This window comes from Xenopus tropicalis, chromosome 1 (assembly GCF_000004195.4).
Source record: "Xenopus tropicalis strain Nigerian chromosome 1, UCB_Xtro_10.0, whole genome shotgun sequence".
Classification (NCBI taxonomy): domain Eukaryota; kingdom Metazoa; phylum Chordata; class Amphibia; order Anura; family Pipidae; genus Xenopus; species Xenopus tropicalis.
In genome coordinates, this window is record NC_030677.2 from 26772535 (window position 1) to 26790612 (window position 18078).

The 18078-nt window shown below is 39.1% G+C and overlaps 1 protein-coding gene across 2 annotated transcripts; it reads left to right on the forward strand.

Moving 5' to 3' along the window:
* Positions 1–3698: 3698 nt before the first annotated feature.
* znf518b (zinc finger protein 518B) lies at positions 3699–17236 on the forward strand. Of its 2 annotated transcripts, none has more exons than XM_031895341.1 (2): positions 3699–3902; positions 14248–17236. In XM_031895341.1, the coding sequence occupies exon 2, from the start codon at positions 14562–14564 to the stop codon at positions 16356–16358; it is 1797 nt and encodes a 598-aa protein (XP_031751201.1). In that variant the 5' UTR covers positions 3699–3902; positions 14248–14561; the 3' UTR covers positions 16359–17236. The 2 variants fall into 2 exon arrangements, with proteins under 2 accessions (XP_031751201.1, XP_012816742.2); XM_012961288.3 differs by lacking the exon at positions 3699–3902 and adding an exon at positions 4037–4201.
* The last annotated feature ends 842 nt before the right edge of the window (positions 17237–18078 follow it).

Below are 18078 nucleotides of genomic sequence, written 5' to 3' on the forward strand. Positions count from 1 at the left end.
AAGTATGAAGAAAGACTGTCGAGGTTGAGGTTGTTTTCTCTGGAAAAGAGGCGCTTGCGAGGGGACATGATTACTCTGTACAAGTACATTAGAGGGGATTATAGACAAGTAGTGGGGGGTAATTTCTCCCATAGAAAAGAACAGAGTTCCCAGTGTACATCAGCAGAGTCTTACATGTATGAATTATTCTAAGAGCATACACGCACTATGGGGCTGATATATTAACATTTGTATTTTTTTCTTTTCCGCAAATCAAATGTTTTAGCACAAAAATCATGCATTTAAATAATTACACTAAAACCACAAAGTATATAATTATAAATAATATATTATATAAAACAAATATAATTATATAATTAAAATTAAAATCTGCATATTCTTATTAGGGTAAGGAAGGGTTACAAAAAAATATTGATTTCCTTGTTTTGCATAACCAAAAGTCACATGATTTTCAGGGTTCAGATTCAGTTTAGCCAGGTACTTCCATATGGGCTGAATCCTGCTGAATAAGTCTCAGATTTGGCCAAATTCTGAATGATTTGGTGCATCCCTAGTTGCTACACAATGTGGGAATGTACCACCTAGGGGCTGATTTACTAAGACACGAATTCGAATCCGAATTGGAAAAATTCCGATTGGAAAACGAACATTTTGCGACTTTTTCGTATTTTTTGCGATTTTTTCGGCGCCTTTACGACTTTTTGGAAATTGTCGCGACTTTTTCGTTACCAATACGATTTTTGCGAAAAAACGCGAGTTTTTCGTAGCCATTGCGATTCGCTCGTATCTTGTCGCAACTTTTTCGTATTGAGCGCTCGTAAGTGGCGGCCGAAACTTTCAGACTTAGCATGATTTTGGAAGCCTCCCATAGGACTCAATGGCACCCTGCAGCTCCAACCTGGCCCAAGGAAAGTCTCCCATAGGGCTCAATGGCACTTTGCAGCTCCAACCTGGCCCAAGGAAAGCCTCCCATAGGGCTCAATGGCACTCTGCAGCTCCAACCTGGCCCAAGGAAAGTCTCCCATAGGGCTCAATGGCACTCTGCAGCTCCAACCCGGCCCAAGGAAAGTCTCCCATAGGGCTCAATGGCACTCTGCAGCTCCAACCCGGCCCAAGGAAAGTCTCCCATAGTGCTCAATGGCACTCTGCCGCTCCAACCCGGCCCAAGGAAAGTCTCCCATAGGGCTCAATGGCACTCTGCAGCTCCAACCCGGCCCAAGGAAAGTCTCCCATAGGTCTCAATGGCACTCTGCAGCTCCAACCTGGCCCAAGGAAAGTCTCCCATAGGGCTCAATGGCACTCTGCATCTCCAACCTGGCCCAAGGAAAGTCTCCCATAGGGCTCAATGGCACTCTGCAGCTCCAACCCGGCCCAAGGAAAGTCTCCCATAGGGCTCAATGGCACCCTGCAGCTCCAACCCGGCCCAAGGAAAGTCTCCCATAGGGCTCAATGGCACTCTGCAGCTCCAACCCGGCCCAAGGAAAGTCTCCCATAGGGCTCAATGGCACTCTGCAGCTCCAACCCGGCCCAAGGAAAGTCTCCCATAGGGCTCAATGGCACCCTGCAGCTCCAACCTGGCCCAAGAAAAGTCACCGTACTGAAGCTTGAATGAATCCGAACGCTACGAAAAAATCGCAACATTTTGCACAACTTTCGGAATGGCTACGAAAAAGGCGCGCCTTTTCACGCAAGTTTTAACGCTACGAAAAAAATCGCCAGATTTTGCGCAACATTCGGATGGCAACGAAAAAGTCGCGATAATTTTCCGAAAAAATCGTCAAATACCGATCATTACGAAAAAAACGCAATCGGACGCTTTCGGCCGGTTCGTGAGTAAGTAAATGGGCCCCCTAGTGTGGAAACTTATACGCAGGCTGATATTTCACTTGTCAATATAGCATGTACATCGCAGGCAGCCAAAGGGATTATAAGCCAAGGTACATTATGTAAAGCAACATGTATCTGTTAAAGGAGACATTTTTTATAAAGTTCATACTCAGTTATAATATTCTTCCTACCTCAAAATGTGAAATGATGCAGAAAGAAAGATGTTTTGAAAGCATTTTTCCTCCTAAAACTGTCATTATGAGAGCTGCATACAAAACCTCTCAAGTCAGAAGCCAGAGCGAAATGAAAGATGGGAGTGTCCCTTCAGTCTCCCACAGGAAGTGGTCACAGCACTGACTGACAGGTTTTATGCAACAGTAGCAGGGAAAATCTCCACCCAGTTCACTCCTTATGTGTCTCTCTGCTGGTGCTGCTGCGGGAGGGGGGGGGAGGGTGGAGGAGCAAGCAGAGCACCAAGAACTGCCTGTGACATTGCAAAGCCCCAACCACTCTATGCATATTTACTGCACTTTATGTAGCTGCTGCTCTGTTACTGAAGTCTATGAGGGCCCACAGCCCCAACCACATACTGAAGAGTCTAAACAGAAGCTTGCAAAAGGGCTGGGTAGGGCACAGTTTTCAAGCAGTTATGGACATATTTGAACCCAAAGGTATTAAAATAAAAGCACTTCTATTTTACATTATTTTACATGGTTTAGTGCATTGTAAAAAATGGAAAGGAAAGGTAAAAACTAAGTAAGCTTTATCAGAAAGGTCTGAGTAAATACAGCCATAAGCACTTACAGAAACAGAAACGAGTTTTTTCAAAAGAAACAGGATTTCTTGACACGCAGCTCTCTCCCCTCTCCTGCTCCCCCCTCCCTCAAGAATGCTAAGAACTCACTCCCCCCCTTAGGAATGTGGATCTAAGCCAATCAGCAGGAAGCTTCCTCATAGTCTTACTAACTGAGCATGTACACCAGTCTTGGTCTCCGAGCAGGAGTGAGGCATTATGGGAACTTTCTTTACACAGCTCTGCTTTTTTTTTCCTATGAGGCTTCTGATCATCTGAACGGGAGAAATATTGGGAGACTTAAGGGCACTATTGAGACAACTGAACGTATGCCTGCAGCTTGAGATTAACTCTTTATTAGCCTTTCCTTCTTAAAGGGGAAGGAAAGGCTAAGTCACTTGGGGGTGCTAAAATTTTAAGCACCCCCAAGTGACTTGAATCACTTACCTCGTGTCCCGTGCTGGTGCCCCTGTTAGGAGAAAACCGCACCAGCCTGGGGCACCTGGGGCGATGCGCTTCCTCCTTCCGGCTTCATTTCCCTGAGACTTCAAGTCCGGCGCATGCGCAGTAGAGTGAAAAAGCCGACTTTGCTGTTAAAGTTCCACTATTCACGCTACTGGGCATGCGCGCGCAGCGAAGAAGGAAGCGATCGCTGCTACCCCGGGCTGGTGCTGTTCTCTCTGTACAGGGGCACCAGCCCGGGGTAGAAGGTAAGTGATTCAGGTCACTTGGGGGTACCTAACATTTTGGCACCCCCAAGTGACTTAGCCTTTCCCTTTAAGCACTGATTGTATTTAAATGTGTAGCTCAGTGTAAATTCAATGGGTAAAACCCCCATGTTATATTTTCAGAAAAATGTTGATAATATCCAATGTGTGGCAACGTTGCTTTGTAAAAAATAAACCAGTATTGTTGAGTTTTCCACTATTGTGAAGAGGAGCAATAACACTTTCACAATCTGCTCTTTCTAAGACGTATTCCAAGCTGATTGAGCCTGATTGACGCCAGAGGTCGCTGTTTCTCTCAGCAGCTCAAGTCTCAAGGCTGCAAGTCTCCAGCTCGCCTGTGTCAGGCCACGCCTCCTGTAGAGTTCTACTGGAGACATCGGAGAAGGGGCGGCCAATCCCTGCCTGACGTCAGCTGTAGTAGGGCTGCAGCCCGCTTTCCCAAGAGCCCCCGGGTGGGCTTTCTAGCTGAGGAGAGCTTATTGCTCGGGCGTGGGTCACTTCGGGTGAAATATCGCGTCCTGTCGCGTAAGGGTTAATGACGGCCCGGGCTGGAGGTGAGTGAAGCGAGTGGGGGGTCTGTGGGCGGCCATGCGGCCATAAAGAGAGACTCTCTGGCAAGATGGAGCCGTGTAGTGGAGAAATAGCAGGAGGGGGTTGTACAGCACGCCTGGGGGGGGGGGGGGGATTCACTGCTGAAATACAGCGATTTGGCCAAAAATCCTTATAATCGTTTTTATCTGCCGGGGAGTCTGACCGACTCTGTGCTGAGTTCTGTTTGTGGAATTATGTGCGGCTCTGAGCCCTCAGGGATAAACATGGGAGCTTTCTGTACTGTGCCATGTAGCACCCACAGGTATGTGCATGTGTTTAACCCATCAACAGCTGCTTGCCTGTCTGGCTTTCTGGTTAAAATTGTGTTAATCAGATTCTGCAGTGGCTGAACAAGGAATGTTTGCACAAAAAAAAAAAAATTCCTTGCATCTATCAGAAGACATTTTTCGCCCCCTAGTGGTTGTGGCGGAGTTAACCCTTCTGACAGCAGTTAAACAAGCAAGAAAGTTATTTTTCCTCCCCAATAGTGAATTATTTAGTTATGTTTATTTCACTCTCTTAAATGCTGCTGTTGTCCCATAAGAACATTGTGTGCCACCCCCACTCATTTGAGGGCACATGTCAAGCTAACAGAGAAAAGATATTCCTCCAAATAATCAATGTAACCTGTGTCTTCACGGTTACATTGCCAAACACTGATTGTATTTGTTTTATATTTTCCCTTATTCAGTGTGTGTACATGGTGTGCTGTTAGATCATGTGAATGTGCTTCTATTGGTCAGGGAAGTAATAGCTCATAAAAGGGTTAAGTAATCAGAATTGTGGGAGAACTTACCAGCCCCGATGCTTCCCATGCTACACATATGCTGGATTCCCAACAGTCATATAATCCAAACCACATACAATATTACGGAGCACTAGGAAAAGCGCTGGTGTTATTAAAAATTATATTTAATTGTCTATTAAAAACAGAGACCATGCACTAAACACTTTTTTTTTAAATTATATTTTTATTGAGTTTTAGTGCAAGTACAAATATAGATCCATCTGAGCATGTGGTTATGTGAAAACACGGTAAGGCAAGAGAAAGGCATGTCAAATACTATACATCTTTACAGTCGAGTATACGTTCTCTAGCCTCCTGTGTATTCGATTAGCGGGGTCCAGTTGGTGGAATCATGGAGGGTTCTTGCGTCACGTGGGCTGATTGTTACCCAACAGGCAGTGGATCATCCAACACAGTGATTTAAACATTATAACAAGGGGGTAAGAAGGAAAATATCGATTTGGGAGGGAGAGGGATAAAAGGGGGTAGACAAAACTGGGATAGGGAAGTGGGTGGGGTAGGGGAAGAGAGGGGGTATATGGAGTTAGGAAACGCTAAACACATTTTGTGGCTTCCTGCCACTTCTTCAAAAGATTCCTGCCTTCTTCTTTATAGACATTTTAGGAGATGCTATAAATTTGTAGTTACAAGTATGTTGTTATTTTGTAGAGATTGCAGGTTGTCGTTAATGCCTTTAGCTAATATAATTATTGCTTAATTATTCCCTTTTGTGCAAGGGCCACTGTTACATGTTCTGTAGCTTTTTAACTAAATTTTACATTAAAATCTTTTCAATTGAATTGTAGAAATTGCATACATAATGCTTGAGAGACAGGTTTTAAATTTATACTGATCTACCCATTCCAAGTTCTTAAATAGTCAGTATACACCCTTTTCAACATGAGATCAATAAATAGGATTTGTGCTCTACGTACCTTTTTATTTGTTTTAATTAAGAAATATATGTGGTTTATTTCTGGCACTAAGAATATTAAACCAGTTTCACTTTACTAGTCACTTCTAGTCACTTCCTGTCCAGCAGGACTTTAAAGAAGCTGACAAAACTAATTACCAACCCCCTGAGACACCCCTGATAATGAGCTGCTCAAAGTCTGCTACTAAAAAAAGGGCTTTGTTCAAAGATGGATAAGGAGGTCTGAACAAATTGTTTATATAAAAAAAAGTGTGTAGGGGGTAAGGTCAGTGAAAATAAAAATAGCCCACCTTTCAAATTAGTGCATTATATTGGCAAAAAATAGGACAACATGGATGATTTTTTTTCCTTAAATTAAAGAAGGAAAGGTAAAACCTAAGTAAGCTTTATCAGAAAGATCTATGTAAACACAGCCATAAGCACTCGCAGAAATACTGCACTGAGGTTTTTTTCAAAAGATACAGGATTTCTTGTCTGTTTGTTTTCCTGTGCCAGAGACTTGCAGCTCTCTCCCCTCTCCTGCTCCCCCTTCCCTCAAGAATGCTAAGAACTCCCTCCCCCCTTTGGAATGTGTATCTGAGCCAATCAGCAGGAAGCTGACTCATAGTCTTACAAACTGAGCATGTACACCGGTCTTGGTCTTGGTGCAGGAGCGTGGCATTATGGGAACTTTATTTACAGAGCTCAGCGTTTTTTTTCCTATGAGGCTTCTGATAATTTGAAAGGGAGAAACATGGGGAGACTTAAGGGCACTATTGAGAGAACTAAAGGTATGCCTGCAGCTTGGGATTAACTCTTTGTTAGCCTTTCCTTCCTTAAAACAGGCAGAATGTAATTTCAACACAAATCCTTTTTGTTGTGCTTATTTTTAGCAAAGGTGTTTTTAGGTATATACTGTCCCTTTGAATTACTTTTGAATTGAAAACAAAGTGAGGGATTTGTCAGCTGCTGATATGACCATTTGTCATGGCAGAACCCTCCTCCAAATTTGTATGTAAACACAGTGCTGCTCCCTCCTAGTCTTCCATTGCCAATTAGTATACAAAGTATAGCTTCCCATTTACACACAGGCATATTACTGTGTAGACACAGATTAGACTCTAGCAGGAAGTTTCCTGAGTGAAACTGAGCAACAGAAGGGAAATGACAACATTTTCAAGGGGAAACCGAAAGTGGAACACCTCCTACAGAGGCATGCCACACTCCTTTTCAACATTGGTTCAGTGAGTAGGACGTGCTGAACATATTTATTGCATATTTCAATTAGGTTCCCTCTTTATAAACAACATCCTCCTTTCCCCCAGCTGCAGCCAGAGCTTTATACTAAGGGCTTCTCAGTGACAACTGATCTTTTCACTTTTTTTTCTACTTGACTTTAGAGGGTCAGTATACACAATTGCTATTGTTTTAAGTTAAATCCACATTTTCCTATATTTTGCCACTATAAAGCAATTATTAGAAATGTGAGATTTTAACTGAACTTAACCCCCCTTCCTTGATAGAAAGGGCAATTTGTTCAGAGCTCTCCCTGTCTAACTTTGAACACATAATCCCCCCCCCTCTAAGCAGCATCCTTTGAGCAGCTCATTATCAGGGACTTCACAGTAGACTGGTAATTAGTTTTATCAGCTCCCTTGAAGTTCTTTGGGATCAGGAAGTGCTAAAGTGAAACTGGCTTCATGTTCTTATTTAGTTACAGAAATAACAGAAGCCAAAGATGTTAATTAAAACAACAGGCAAAAGTATGTTCAGCACAAGCCCTATTCATTCACACACATGATGAATAGAGGGGTGTACACGGACACTTTCATTTTTTGTTGAATGCAAGCAATCGTAACAACCACTGATATTTCCTTATTAAAACAATAGTCAAAAGGGGTTTTATTCCTTGGAGTGAATGTAGCCAAAAGCCAGAGAAGAGAGATGCGGTGAGTGAAAAGGGAATGCATACAATAATTGATAGAGCATAAAGGAATGTGAAATTAAACAGTAAAATTGAAATACAACTCAATTTAAATGTAAATAAAGAAGGTGATAATTACTGATTTTTATTGTCCCTTTTCAACAACTGGTCAAATTCGCCTAGATTGAATAAAATTCTTCTCTACTTAGCAAAACAAATCACAGCATTATACATTTCCATCTCTTCTGTTTCTTCTGTTAACATAAGTGCAGCCCCTTCCCCTCAGTCTCCGCCCATTGTGGAGTCGGCATTTCCTTCATATCTTCTCTGCAAATTACAGTTACTCCTTTTCTTCCCCTTTATCAGTAATGGCAGTTATACTACTTCTATCACTCTGCCTCAATGGCAGCATTTCTTACTCCGATATCCATATGGAAAATTGTGTCAAATGTTTAATATTTAAATCTGTTCCTCAATATTTTTGTAACGAAAAGAGCCTTACCGGCTCGGCGGGGACGCCCGCCGTGCCGTCCTTCCCCTGCGTTGGCTTCTTCCTAAGTGCGCGCGTGCACTTCCGCATGTTAAAGCGCATGCGCGCTGGCGTGATGACGTCGGCGCGGAATGGCGCGAAATTCAAAAGCATTTAAAGGGACTTTTGTCATTTTTTCATTGCCCGTGATAGGATTTGATTCCTGGTGCCTTCCTGAGCCTTGTTCCTGTATTTCCTGCTTGTGTTTTCCTGTTTTTGACCCGGCCTGCTCCTGACTATTCTGATATCCGTAATCTGACCCCGGCTTGTGTTTTGACTCTGATTTTGCCTCATCCTGCTGTTTAATCATCCGTTTTTGACCCTTGCCTGTCGGACTATCCTTGATTACTGCCTGCCTCGACCCAGCCTGCCTGACTACGAACTTGCCTAATCCTTTTGTACCGTGATCTTTGGCCTAACTGACTTTTACTACAGTTGTGCCCCTTTGCTTGCCAGAATTCCTCAGCTTGTTCCTCTCGTTAAGTCCAGGTGGCATCTGAGTAGCTGAGGGCTCCTCCCGAAGCCAAAGGCGGTCACACTACTGTTGAAGCCGAGCCGATACCAAGGAACTTGGCATCAGTTCTGGTTTAGGGTGCCGACCGTGACAATTTTATTGGAATATAACAGTACCAGTAACACCAAGCAGAATCATTTTATTTCTAGCCTACACAGTTAAAGGAACAGTAACACCAAAAAATAAAAGTGTATAAAAGTAACTAAAATATAATGTGCTGCTGCCCTGCACTGGTAAAAGTTGTGTGTTTACTTCAGAAAGTCTACTATAATTTATATAAATAAGCTGCTATGTAGCCATGGAGGCAGCCATTCAAAGGAGAAAAGGCACAGGCACATAGCAGATAACAGATAAAACACTATTGTATTCTACAGAACTTATCCGTTATCTGCTATGTAACCTGTGCCTTTTCTCCTTTTTTCCAGCTTGAATGGCTGCCCCCGTGCCTACACAGCAGCTTATTATATAAATTATAGTAGTGTTACTGTAGCAAACACACCAGTTTTACCAGTGCAGGGCAACAGTGCATTATATTTTTATTACTTTAAAGCTCTTCCATTTTTTTGTGTTACTGTTCCTTTAAAATGTGTTCCTTGAACCTAGTGTCTAGATATGTTTTGCAGTGTTTGCTATCAGCTCTGCGCTGCAGTCTTTTATCGAACAAAGCCTCTCCCCATCTTATGTTTTTCTTTAAGTATTACATATTCATAAACTGCCCCTGCCTGGTGTTTTTTAAACAAAATATCGGTACAAACATTGTAGTTTCTGAAAGCAGAATTTTTGGGATATTTTTTATTTCCTCTATGTTAGACTGCACATTCTGAATTATAATAAATCATTGTGGGTGCAGTAATTGCAAATAAATATTAAACCACCATTTTGTGTAGCTAAAGCTGCTGACCAATGGGGTTAAAGGAAATTGTAATGCTAGGTAATTTTTTTTAAATAGATTTATTAAATGGTACCGTAAATTTTAAAGTGTTATTGACCAATTCAAGTGCAATTGAAAGCAATATTGTATTTCTATGGTGCTGACTTATGACTTACGAAGCAAAAAATCTTTTCTCCACTCAAGAAACCCTTTCTCACAGTGCTTTGCATGATAAGTGTCTGTAATCAGTAAATGTTACATTGGTTTTAATAGCCAGACCTTGCAGTGCCGAGAACAACAAGGGACAAACAGCAACAAAAAGCAGATACACATAAGATAACTTTAAAAACATTGAAAAGATTGAATACATGAAAAACTTGTGTAAAATAACATTTTCTTGTATTAGGCAAAATTATATTTCTGTATTTACTATACAGGTATGGGACCCCTTATCCAGAAACCCATTATCTGGAAAGCTCTGAATTACAGAAAGCCTGTCTCCCATAGACCCCATTTTAATAAGATAATTCAGATTTTTAAAATTGATTTCCTTTTTCTCTGTAAAAAATAAAACAGTGCTTTGTATTTGATCCCAGCTAAGATATAAATAGTTTTTACTGGATTCTAGATAACAGGTCCTATACCCATTCTGCATTATACCTTAGTGATCTAGACGGTAACCCCACAAATTGAAAGTTTTATTTATGCATTTAAATATATTATGGGGTTTTCCTGCAGTGGATGAATTATTTTTTGCTTCAGAAACTCTACTTTAGATTTTATAACTAAGCCGCTGTGTTGGGGGAAGGCATTCAAGCTAAATATGGCAAAAAGCACATGCTTACTTAGCAGGCAACTGATAAGATCTGCAAGATACAATGAGTTTAGTTTTTACACAGGAAGATAAATAGGGGTCAAATGCCTCCTTGATGAACACTTTAAATGTAAAAAATAAAAACTTTAAATCAAAAATATTTTTGACCTTTTTGATGTAACTGGTACTTTAAATAATCTTATCAACTTGCTAAAATTTTGCTCATTTATGCCAAAATTCATCAGTTAATAGAGCTTCTCCAGCAGCATCCTGGATTTAAGTTTTTTTGTTTTTCTTTAAAAGATTTAATTTAATTTATTTTTTTTTTTAAATGAATTTTGAAATTGGACATGGGGCTAGACATGTTGTTATATTCCCAGGTGCCTTCACCCATGTGACTTGTGCTCTGATAAACTTCAGTCACTCTTTGCTGCTGCACAGCAAGTGGGGGTGATATCACCCCCCTCCCAGCAGAACTATGAGATCACAGCACTTAATGTTAAAAATCTAAGTCCAGCTCACCCGATTTATGACTCCCTCAGTTACTTTGAGTTGGGGAAACAATAGCTTATCTGAAAGTAGTTCTATTGTATAGTGCTTGCTGTTTTAGAAAGCTCAGGATCAGGCACAATGACTTCAGATCATTGTGCCAATATTTGTTCAAGAATAACATTTTAAATGGTAGAGTGAATTATTTCCCATTACACCATCAATTTGTGTCACTCGCTAATCACCTGACAGGAAGTAATGAAGGTTCTGACTTAACATGAAGAAGTGTTGGAGTAAAGGCACGCCTCTGTCTTTCCTTGGCTGATGTAACCTAGCATGTATGCGCAAGCACTAAGCCTCATACAATTGACACATGCTTGATTTTGGAATAATGCAATTACACACATTTTTAAATAACTGTTTTTTGGGATATGTTTTTAGAGGGACCCACCATTTAATAAATAAGCTTCTTCAAATACCATAGAAATGAATAGAAAGTAAGTGAATTTTTCTATGGTGAGTCCTAATCTAACATTTTGATAAATCTGCCCCTTAGGGTCAAATTTACTAAGCAATGATAAGATAAAGTCAGATTTTTTCTTACTTCTAAATAATTTTGAGATTTACAAGTGGGTTTTCAACAGAACTCTATTTTTTCGTTATTATTCCCAGAAGAATTCAAGCTTTTCAAAAATAACTCCCATCATTTGTGATTTACTAATGTGTTAACTTTTTTTGTAAAATAAAAATTTAACAGATTTGATTTATCAAGTCCTATGTAGGCTTAGAATAGTCAGTGATAGTCTGTTCTTCAAGGACAAATTAATCCCCTCATTGTTTTCAGTTTTACCCAGTTCAAGGGGAATTTAATACACTCATTGTTTTCAGTTTAACACTTTTCAAGGGGAACTTAATTCCCTCATTGTTTTCCGTTTCACCCGGTATAAAATGAAACTTGAACACATTGTTTTTTTCCAAGAGTGGAAAACAGAGTGAAAAAATAGAGGATTCATGGAAACAAATGTCCATTTAAACACAAATTTTTTCAGGTTTTTGGGAAAAATTTGAAATTTTCGTTTGAACAATTGAAGCATTATTGTGTCGTTTTCCAAATACAGCAATGATTGAGTTTAATTTGAATTTATACCATGTTGAGTTTATACAACTTTGAAGGCGAGAAAAAAATGAATTTTAGGAAATGTGCCCCTTAATGTGGCAGTATACCCCTTTTTAATATAAGTTCAATGACTTGTGCTGAAGATACTTTTTGCCTGTTTTCTTTTATTAATTAAAAGTTTATTGGATGTTGAAAAAAAGTCAGAAAAACTTAATATAGGTACCTTTGCTTGCTACATACACATATAAAATGGAAATCTTCCATAGCTTCAGTGAATATAGGATAGCTGCTTTTGGCTGTAAATAATTGTGTCCATGACATTAATAGAAAGAACACTGATCAACAAAGAACATTTAAAGATAAATACGTGTTTGAACCAGTGATTTTTCCATATTCACCTCTCAACTCAACTTTTTTAAACACAAAGGTCCATATATTATCACAAAACCTATAGTTTTTCAAGAATCCCCTGAAGTTGACCCTCCTTCTAACCCACTATGGCAATGCAGAATTAATAGCCTTGTTAAACTTTAACAGAAACTTAAGTGCAAATTGAGAGTTGATCTGCTGAAACTGTATTAACTCATCCAGGCTCTCCTGGAGACTGTTACCTAGTGTTGTAATCCTGTACGGTTGATAAGCCATGGCTAACACTTAATTTCAAATTAAGCCAATTCTGTCAGCACAGTCCTTGCTGCCCACTTCCTCCCTTACAGTCTTTGCTTGTTTTAATCGTAATAAAAAATATTTTAGTTATTTCTGAAGCTAAGCAGATAAAATAAAGGCCACTCTGTTCGGCTGTTGTGAGGTAGATAATTACATTACTAAAGTTCAGGTAATCCCCCTGCATAATGGAATTCTGTTTAACCAGGCCCAGTATAATCATCTGCCTCGCAAGGATCAAATATGGAGTAGCTTCAGTTTCCCTTTTTAGCTCAAGAAGTAACAAACAAACATAGATTTTTCATGTTTAAAACAGTAGGTAAAGAGTATGTTAGGCACAAGCCCTGTTGGAATACTGTTCCTATAAGCATGGGCTTTTTCTTTAATGTTTATATACTTTTTTAAATGTATTTTTTACATTTGGATATCTGTAGTATTGCTTCAAAATTTTAATATTAGTGTCTGATTTGCCATCATATTAATGTGGGACAGATACTAAATTGCACCAGAGCAGTTGCTCATCACAACCAGTCAGATTTTTGCTTTACGTTTCTAACTGTTGGTAGGCTGGTCAAAACTAATTGCAAACTGGGTACTATGGGCAACTGTACATCTGTGTTGTTAAAAAGCCCTATAATGCCCATAAAGAGACTTTAAAATGCAGGAAAAATACATACTTCTGTGTTTTTGTTGGTTGCTTCATATGGTGGGACAAGTTGTTCGTTATGCTTGTTGTTATATGGTACTTTTGACCTATATAGTTTACCTTTGCTGCACGTTCTGTGAATTAAGTATTTTTTATTGAACGTGTTTGATACAATTTGTCTAAATATTACAGATTTACGTTGCAGGTAACATTTGGAGAAATGATGTGTTTTAGGTAGGTTCGGTTTCTGTGGTCTATCTTATGCGCACAATGAATATCTTTAATGCTATATAAAATAAAAGATTTAGAATTGCACTCAACATTTGACTACTGTTGCTGCAGCCTTTGGGATGTATAACATGGTTTGTGGAAAATCTGAAGTTGTGTATATGCTTGTTAATAAGACAGTAACTCAAAGATTTATCTAGCATTCTCACACTTGCTGATGTCCACAATTGGCCTTTGGGAAATAGTAAAGACTACTACCTCTTTATTTGTGTGGCAACAAAGGGTTTTTGTCTGGAAAACACTGCCTATAGATCAAGTTTAAGATCTGCTGACATAAGTGACTGCAGTCCAGCCTCAGCCATTCGGGATACATCCAAATATTTTTAGCAATTCACCTCTTTGGCTCTGTCCATAATAGATATTTCTTTTACCTTTAATTTGGTTGCTTTGTATTTAGAACTATTCTGGTCAGTAATGCAGTTGTTGCATGTTTGGTTACAATGATGTAATGCAAAGTAAAGGCAGAAAGACTCTGGGACACAGCTATAGAACTGACAGGGAATAGGGGCCATTATAAAAAGAGATAGGTACAAATAGAATGTGCTTAAGCATATGTAGGGAATAAAGCTTTTTTGAGATGCAGGATTTTCTGTTTATTGTATGCAAAATAGTGGAGCATTTTATTTACAAGCATTCGAGGACAGAGAATAAAAGCAAAGAGTAGCTTTGTGGAATTTTGTAATGGGAGAAATTCTCCAGTAAATTTGAATTGAAACAGTCTGACAATTTTTACATTTTGTATTTATTTTTCAGCTTTTCTGAAAGAATCCATTCTATATGTAAAGAAATGGAATTCCTTTGAAGAAAGAATCCTGTTTCACGACTATGAGTGGAGTGGATTTAAGAAGCGTAAAGATGCAGATATTGTCTGTATGCTAAAAAGTAATTCATGAATTGGTCATTAAAAAGAAGATGTAGTTATTTGTTTGAAATGGTCACTTGTTGACCCTGGACTTTTATTCCATTTTACTGTGAATCGATTGGCAATAGATTTTTTTTCAAAAGCGAGTGATTGATACAGTACAATCCAGTACCCCACAAACAAGCTGAACACTTTTTAAGTAAGTATGACAAGTGAAATCAGGCAGTTTCAGCCACTGACTAAATATAATTGCCAGAAATGCAGATTCTCAACAAAAGACCCAAAAAGGTACAGAACACATGTGTCTATTCACAATGACATCAAGTTTGCCTGTTCACATTGTAGTTATGTATCTTACACAAAAGGAGACTTTCAAAGACATTTGGTGACGCACACCGGCAAATTCCCTTATACATGTGAATACTGTGGCTATGGGGCTGTTCGAAACGATTATATTGTCAAGCATATCAGAAGAATTCATGGTGACGGCAAGATACAGTGTTCCGTAAGCGGTGCTGAAAATGACTTAAAAAATGCATCAGTTAATTTAATTCAAAGTCAACTGCAAAACAGCCCACAAGAAAGTTTGCAGACAAAAACTTCTAATGTTATTGATTTAACAAATGATGCAGAAAATGGTGACACTCGCAATGCAGTCGATTCAAATGGCAATAAAATAAGTGCTGTGCAGGGGGTTCTTGTGGAAGTTGAAGTAATGTCTCCCCTACAAGAGGAATTACGCCCGGAAATGCCTTTAACTGTTGTCGCACCATCAGGGTTGAAAGTACCAAACAATTGTTTCGCTCAGGTTGTGGATGTAAGGCCCATTAATGGTACGTACCGCTTAATCTTACAGTGTCTGAAACAAGGAGACTCAGAATTGGTTGATTTAACGGTTACAGATAAAACTTGTGAAGAGCAATGCTTGGAGAACAATTCCAATACTAACCCACCTACAGCTGGCACTACTGTGTGCTCATTGGGAGGCAATGTTTCGCTGAATGAATATGGTTCTGTAGAAGCCTTAAGCAATCCTGTTAATACAGACAAAGGTCCCAGTGCTACTTGTTTTTCTCAAACGCAGGTTGCTACAGACAAACAGATCAACGTTGAGTCTGATACACAAATAAATTCTGGGAATGTCAGCCCAATTCAAGAAGGACCATTTATTTCTTCTGTATTTTCACTTAGTAGTGGCTCACAAAATATCCTGGAAGGAATACGCTGGGAAAAGGGCCATGCCAGTAGCAGAGAAACAAAGGCGCCTCAAGACACAAGCAAAACCTTAAACACACCTCCGACGAAATCGGCCAATTCAACTGTTGCTGGAAATACTCTTTCCATGCCTGAAACACCTATATCAAGTGTTAAATCATTACCTTTCAGTAATTCTTTGGAAATGCAGAGCTCTTCCTTGTTAAATCGTGTGGAAATGAATGTCCATAAAGATCGCAGCCACCAAACAGAGACCAATATCTGTGCCAAACCTCAAACCCTTTTTCTGTCTTGTGACAAATCTGTTGTTATGCAGCCAGTTACCTGTGCCGTACAGAATGATCCGAAAATGTCTATTGCGCTGTTACCTAAATCAATCACTTCTGTGACAACAAATACACAACAGCAAAAACAGCTTATTGATGCTGAAAGAACAAATAAAATTGGACAGAATGGTAAAATGCAGACTGATGTAGACAATGGGCAGTCATTAAAATCAATAAAGAAGCAAAAAAGTTATTCTAAGGAAAAGGAAAAAACGCTTTTCAAACCTGTGTCTTCACAAACTCTCCGGCTTCTGCCTCTTAAAGAAGATCAGTTACTACAAATTCCTTCCTTTAACCAGCCGGTGGTTGTATTAAATCATCCAGATCTGGATACATTGGAGATTATCAGTGTTATGACAGCTATCAGTAAATTTAAAGGGAAAGTCCTCAGTGTAACACTGTGCAAACAAATGTGCGAGCCAAACCGCTCACATAATGGAAAATCGTTTGACCTAAGATAAGAAATGTGTTGTGTAAATTTTATTATACCGCTGTTAAGGTAGATGAAATGAGATGCTCATCAGTAGAAATCTTAGGGAGAAGTTATTAGGATTTTTTTTAAAAAAAATAAACTTCTGACCTCATAAAGAATTTTAGATGACTGGTTGTTTTTTTTTTTAATTCCTACCTGCGCCTACATTAAAATGTGCCTTAAACGAACTTTTCATTAAATCCTTTTGCAAATTATACATCTGTATTGGAACTTACTTTATTATATAATTGTTCCAATATGTATCAACTGTTTTTCACTGGAAGAGTATCTGTTGCCTATAAATAGGGACCCAGATATTTATTAGGGAGACAGTATTCTGTGTAATTCTGCACTTGTGACATGGGTACATTTAACAGTTTATACTCAAATCCAAAAATTTTTGGTACGTGCTAGTTTTGCTTATATGTAAGGCAGATATTTTTAATGGAATTTTTTATTTTTACTGTTTTTAAATTAGGCAGTTTCTAATTGCTGAATAACTGTGACGCCCCCCCCCCCCCACGTCAGAGGTGTTCCACTGTGTGGAGCAGATGACTTAACCTTTATAGTATTATATGTAAGTGCTTTACTTGGTATCTGAACGATACAACGTTAATACAAGGGCCAGCTCCTCTAGTCAAACAAAATCCTACAACGGTTAATTTTACATTAAGGTATGTTTTAATAAAGGTTGAATACTTTTAGTATGTTTCCTCATGTCAAAACATGGTGAAACCCTTCAGGTTTAATGCAATGTGCTGCATGCATTCAATTTGTTTTTCTAAGTATTTCATTTGAAAGTGTTGTAAATTTTTTGGCCATCAGTTGAACATCTGTATATCATTAAATATGATTTCTAATAATAAATATTTGTCAGTGTGTTAAATGTTATTTTGCACGTGTTCACAGGCATATTGTTGGTGCAGCTTTGATTTGCCAGCGTCAGCAACTCGTGGTTAAAAGTGTGACATGTATGGACATCCCACTGTTTGGAGAGTCTTCTTCCATCTTTAGAAATGGTGTAGGAACTATAACTCATTCTAAATACATTTAATAAAGAAAGATGAAGGGTTCGTAAAGGGTAGAAATAAACTTTGAAACATTGAATTCTCCCCAATCTTAAATTCGAATAAAAGTGGAAATAAAAGTTAGCCATATGTTTTCTCTATTTTTAGCCAATCCCTCGCTATCACCAGCTTTTTATAGGTCCATTGTCAGATTTCTTCCCTTCTTAGGAATGTAGGTGGCACTTGCAATCATAAAGCCAACCCCTCTCCCTATGGTGTGCACTTCATTGGAATCTATCACAATACACCGAAACAAGAAGGTACAAAACTATAGATTCCTGGGCCCCTCTGCTGCCTAAACTTGCATTTCCCACACCAGCAAATGATGTATAAAAGGGATGGTGCGGGGAATGGCAGGTCATGTCTTGTGCTTTATTGCAATGCCTTTGAACAGCATTGATGTTGCAGCAGTTTTCCAATCCATCAATGCTGCAGAAAACCTGTTCTCCCTGCCCACTGGTTATCCCTAGCCTTGCTCTAATTGCAAGATGATTACGATAAATTATATAATAAAGAGATCTTTAACCCCTAAACAAACAGTGACTGATACTTATGTAACATTAAAAAATAGAAGTAAATCAAAATCCATGCCAAGATGGTATGTGTAACTTGCATACCTCCCATGGGAAGGTAAGACGTGTA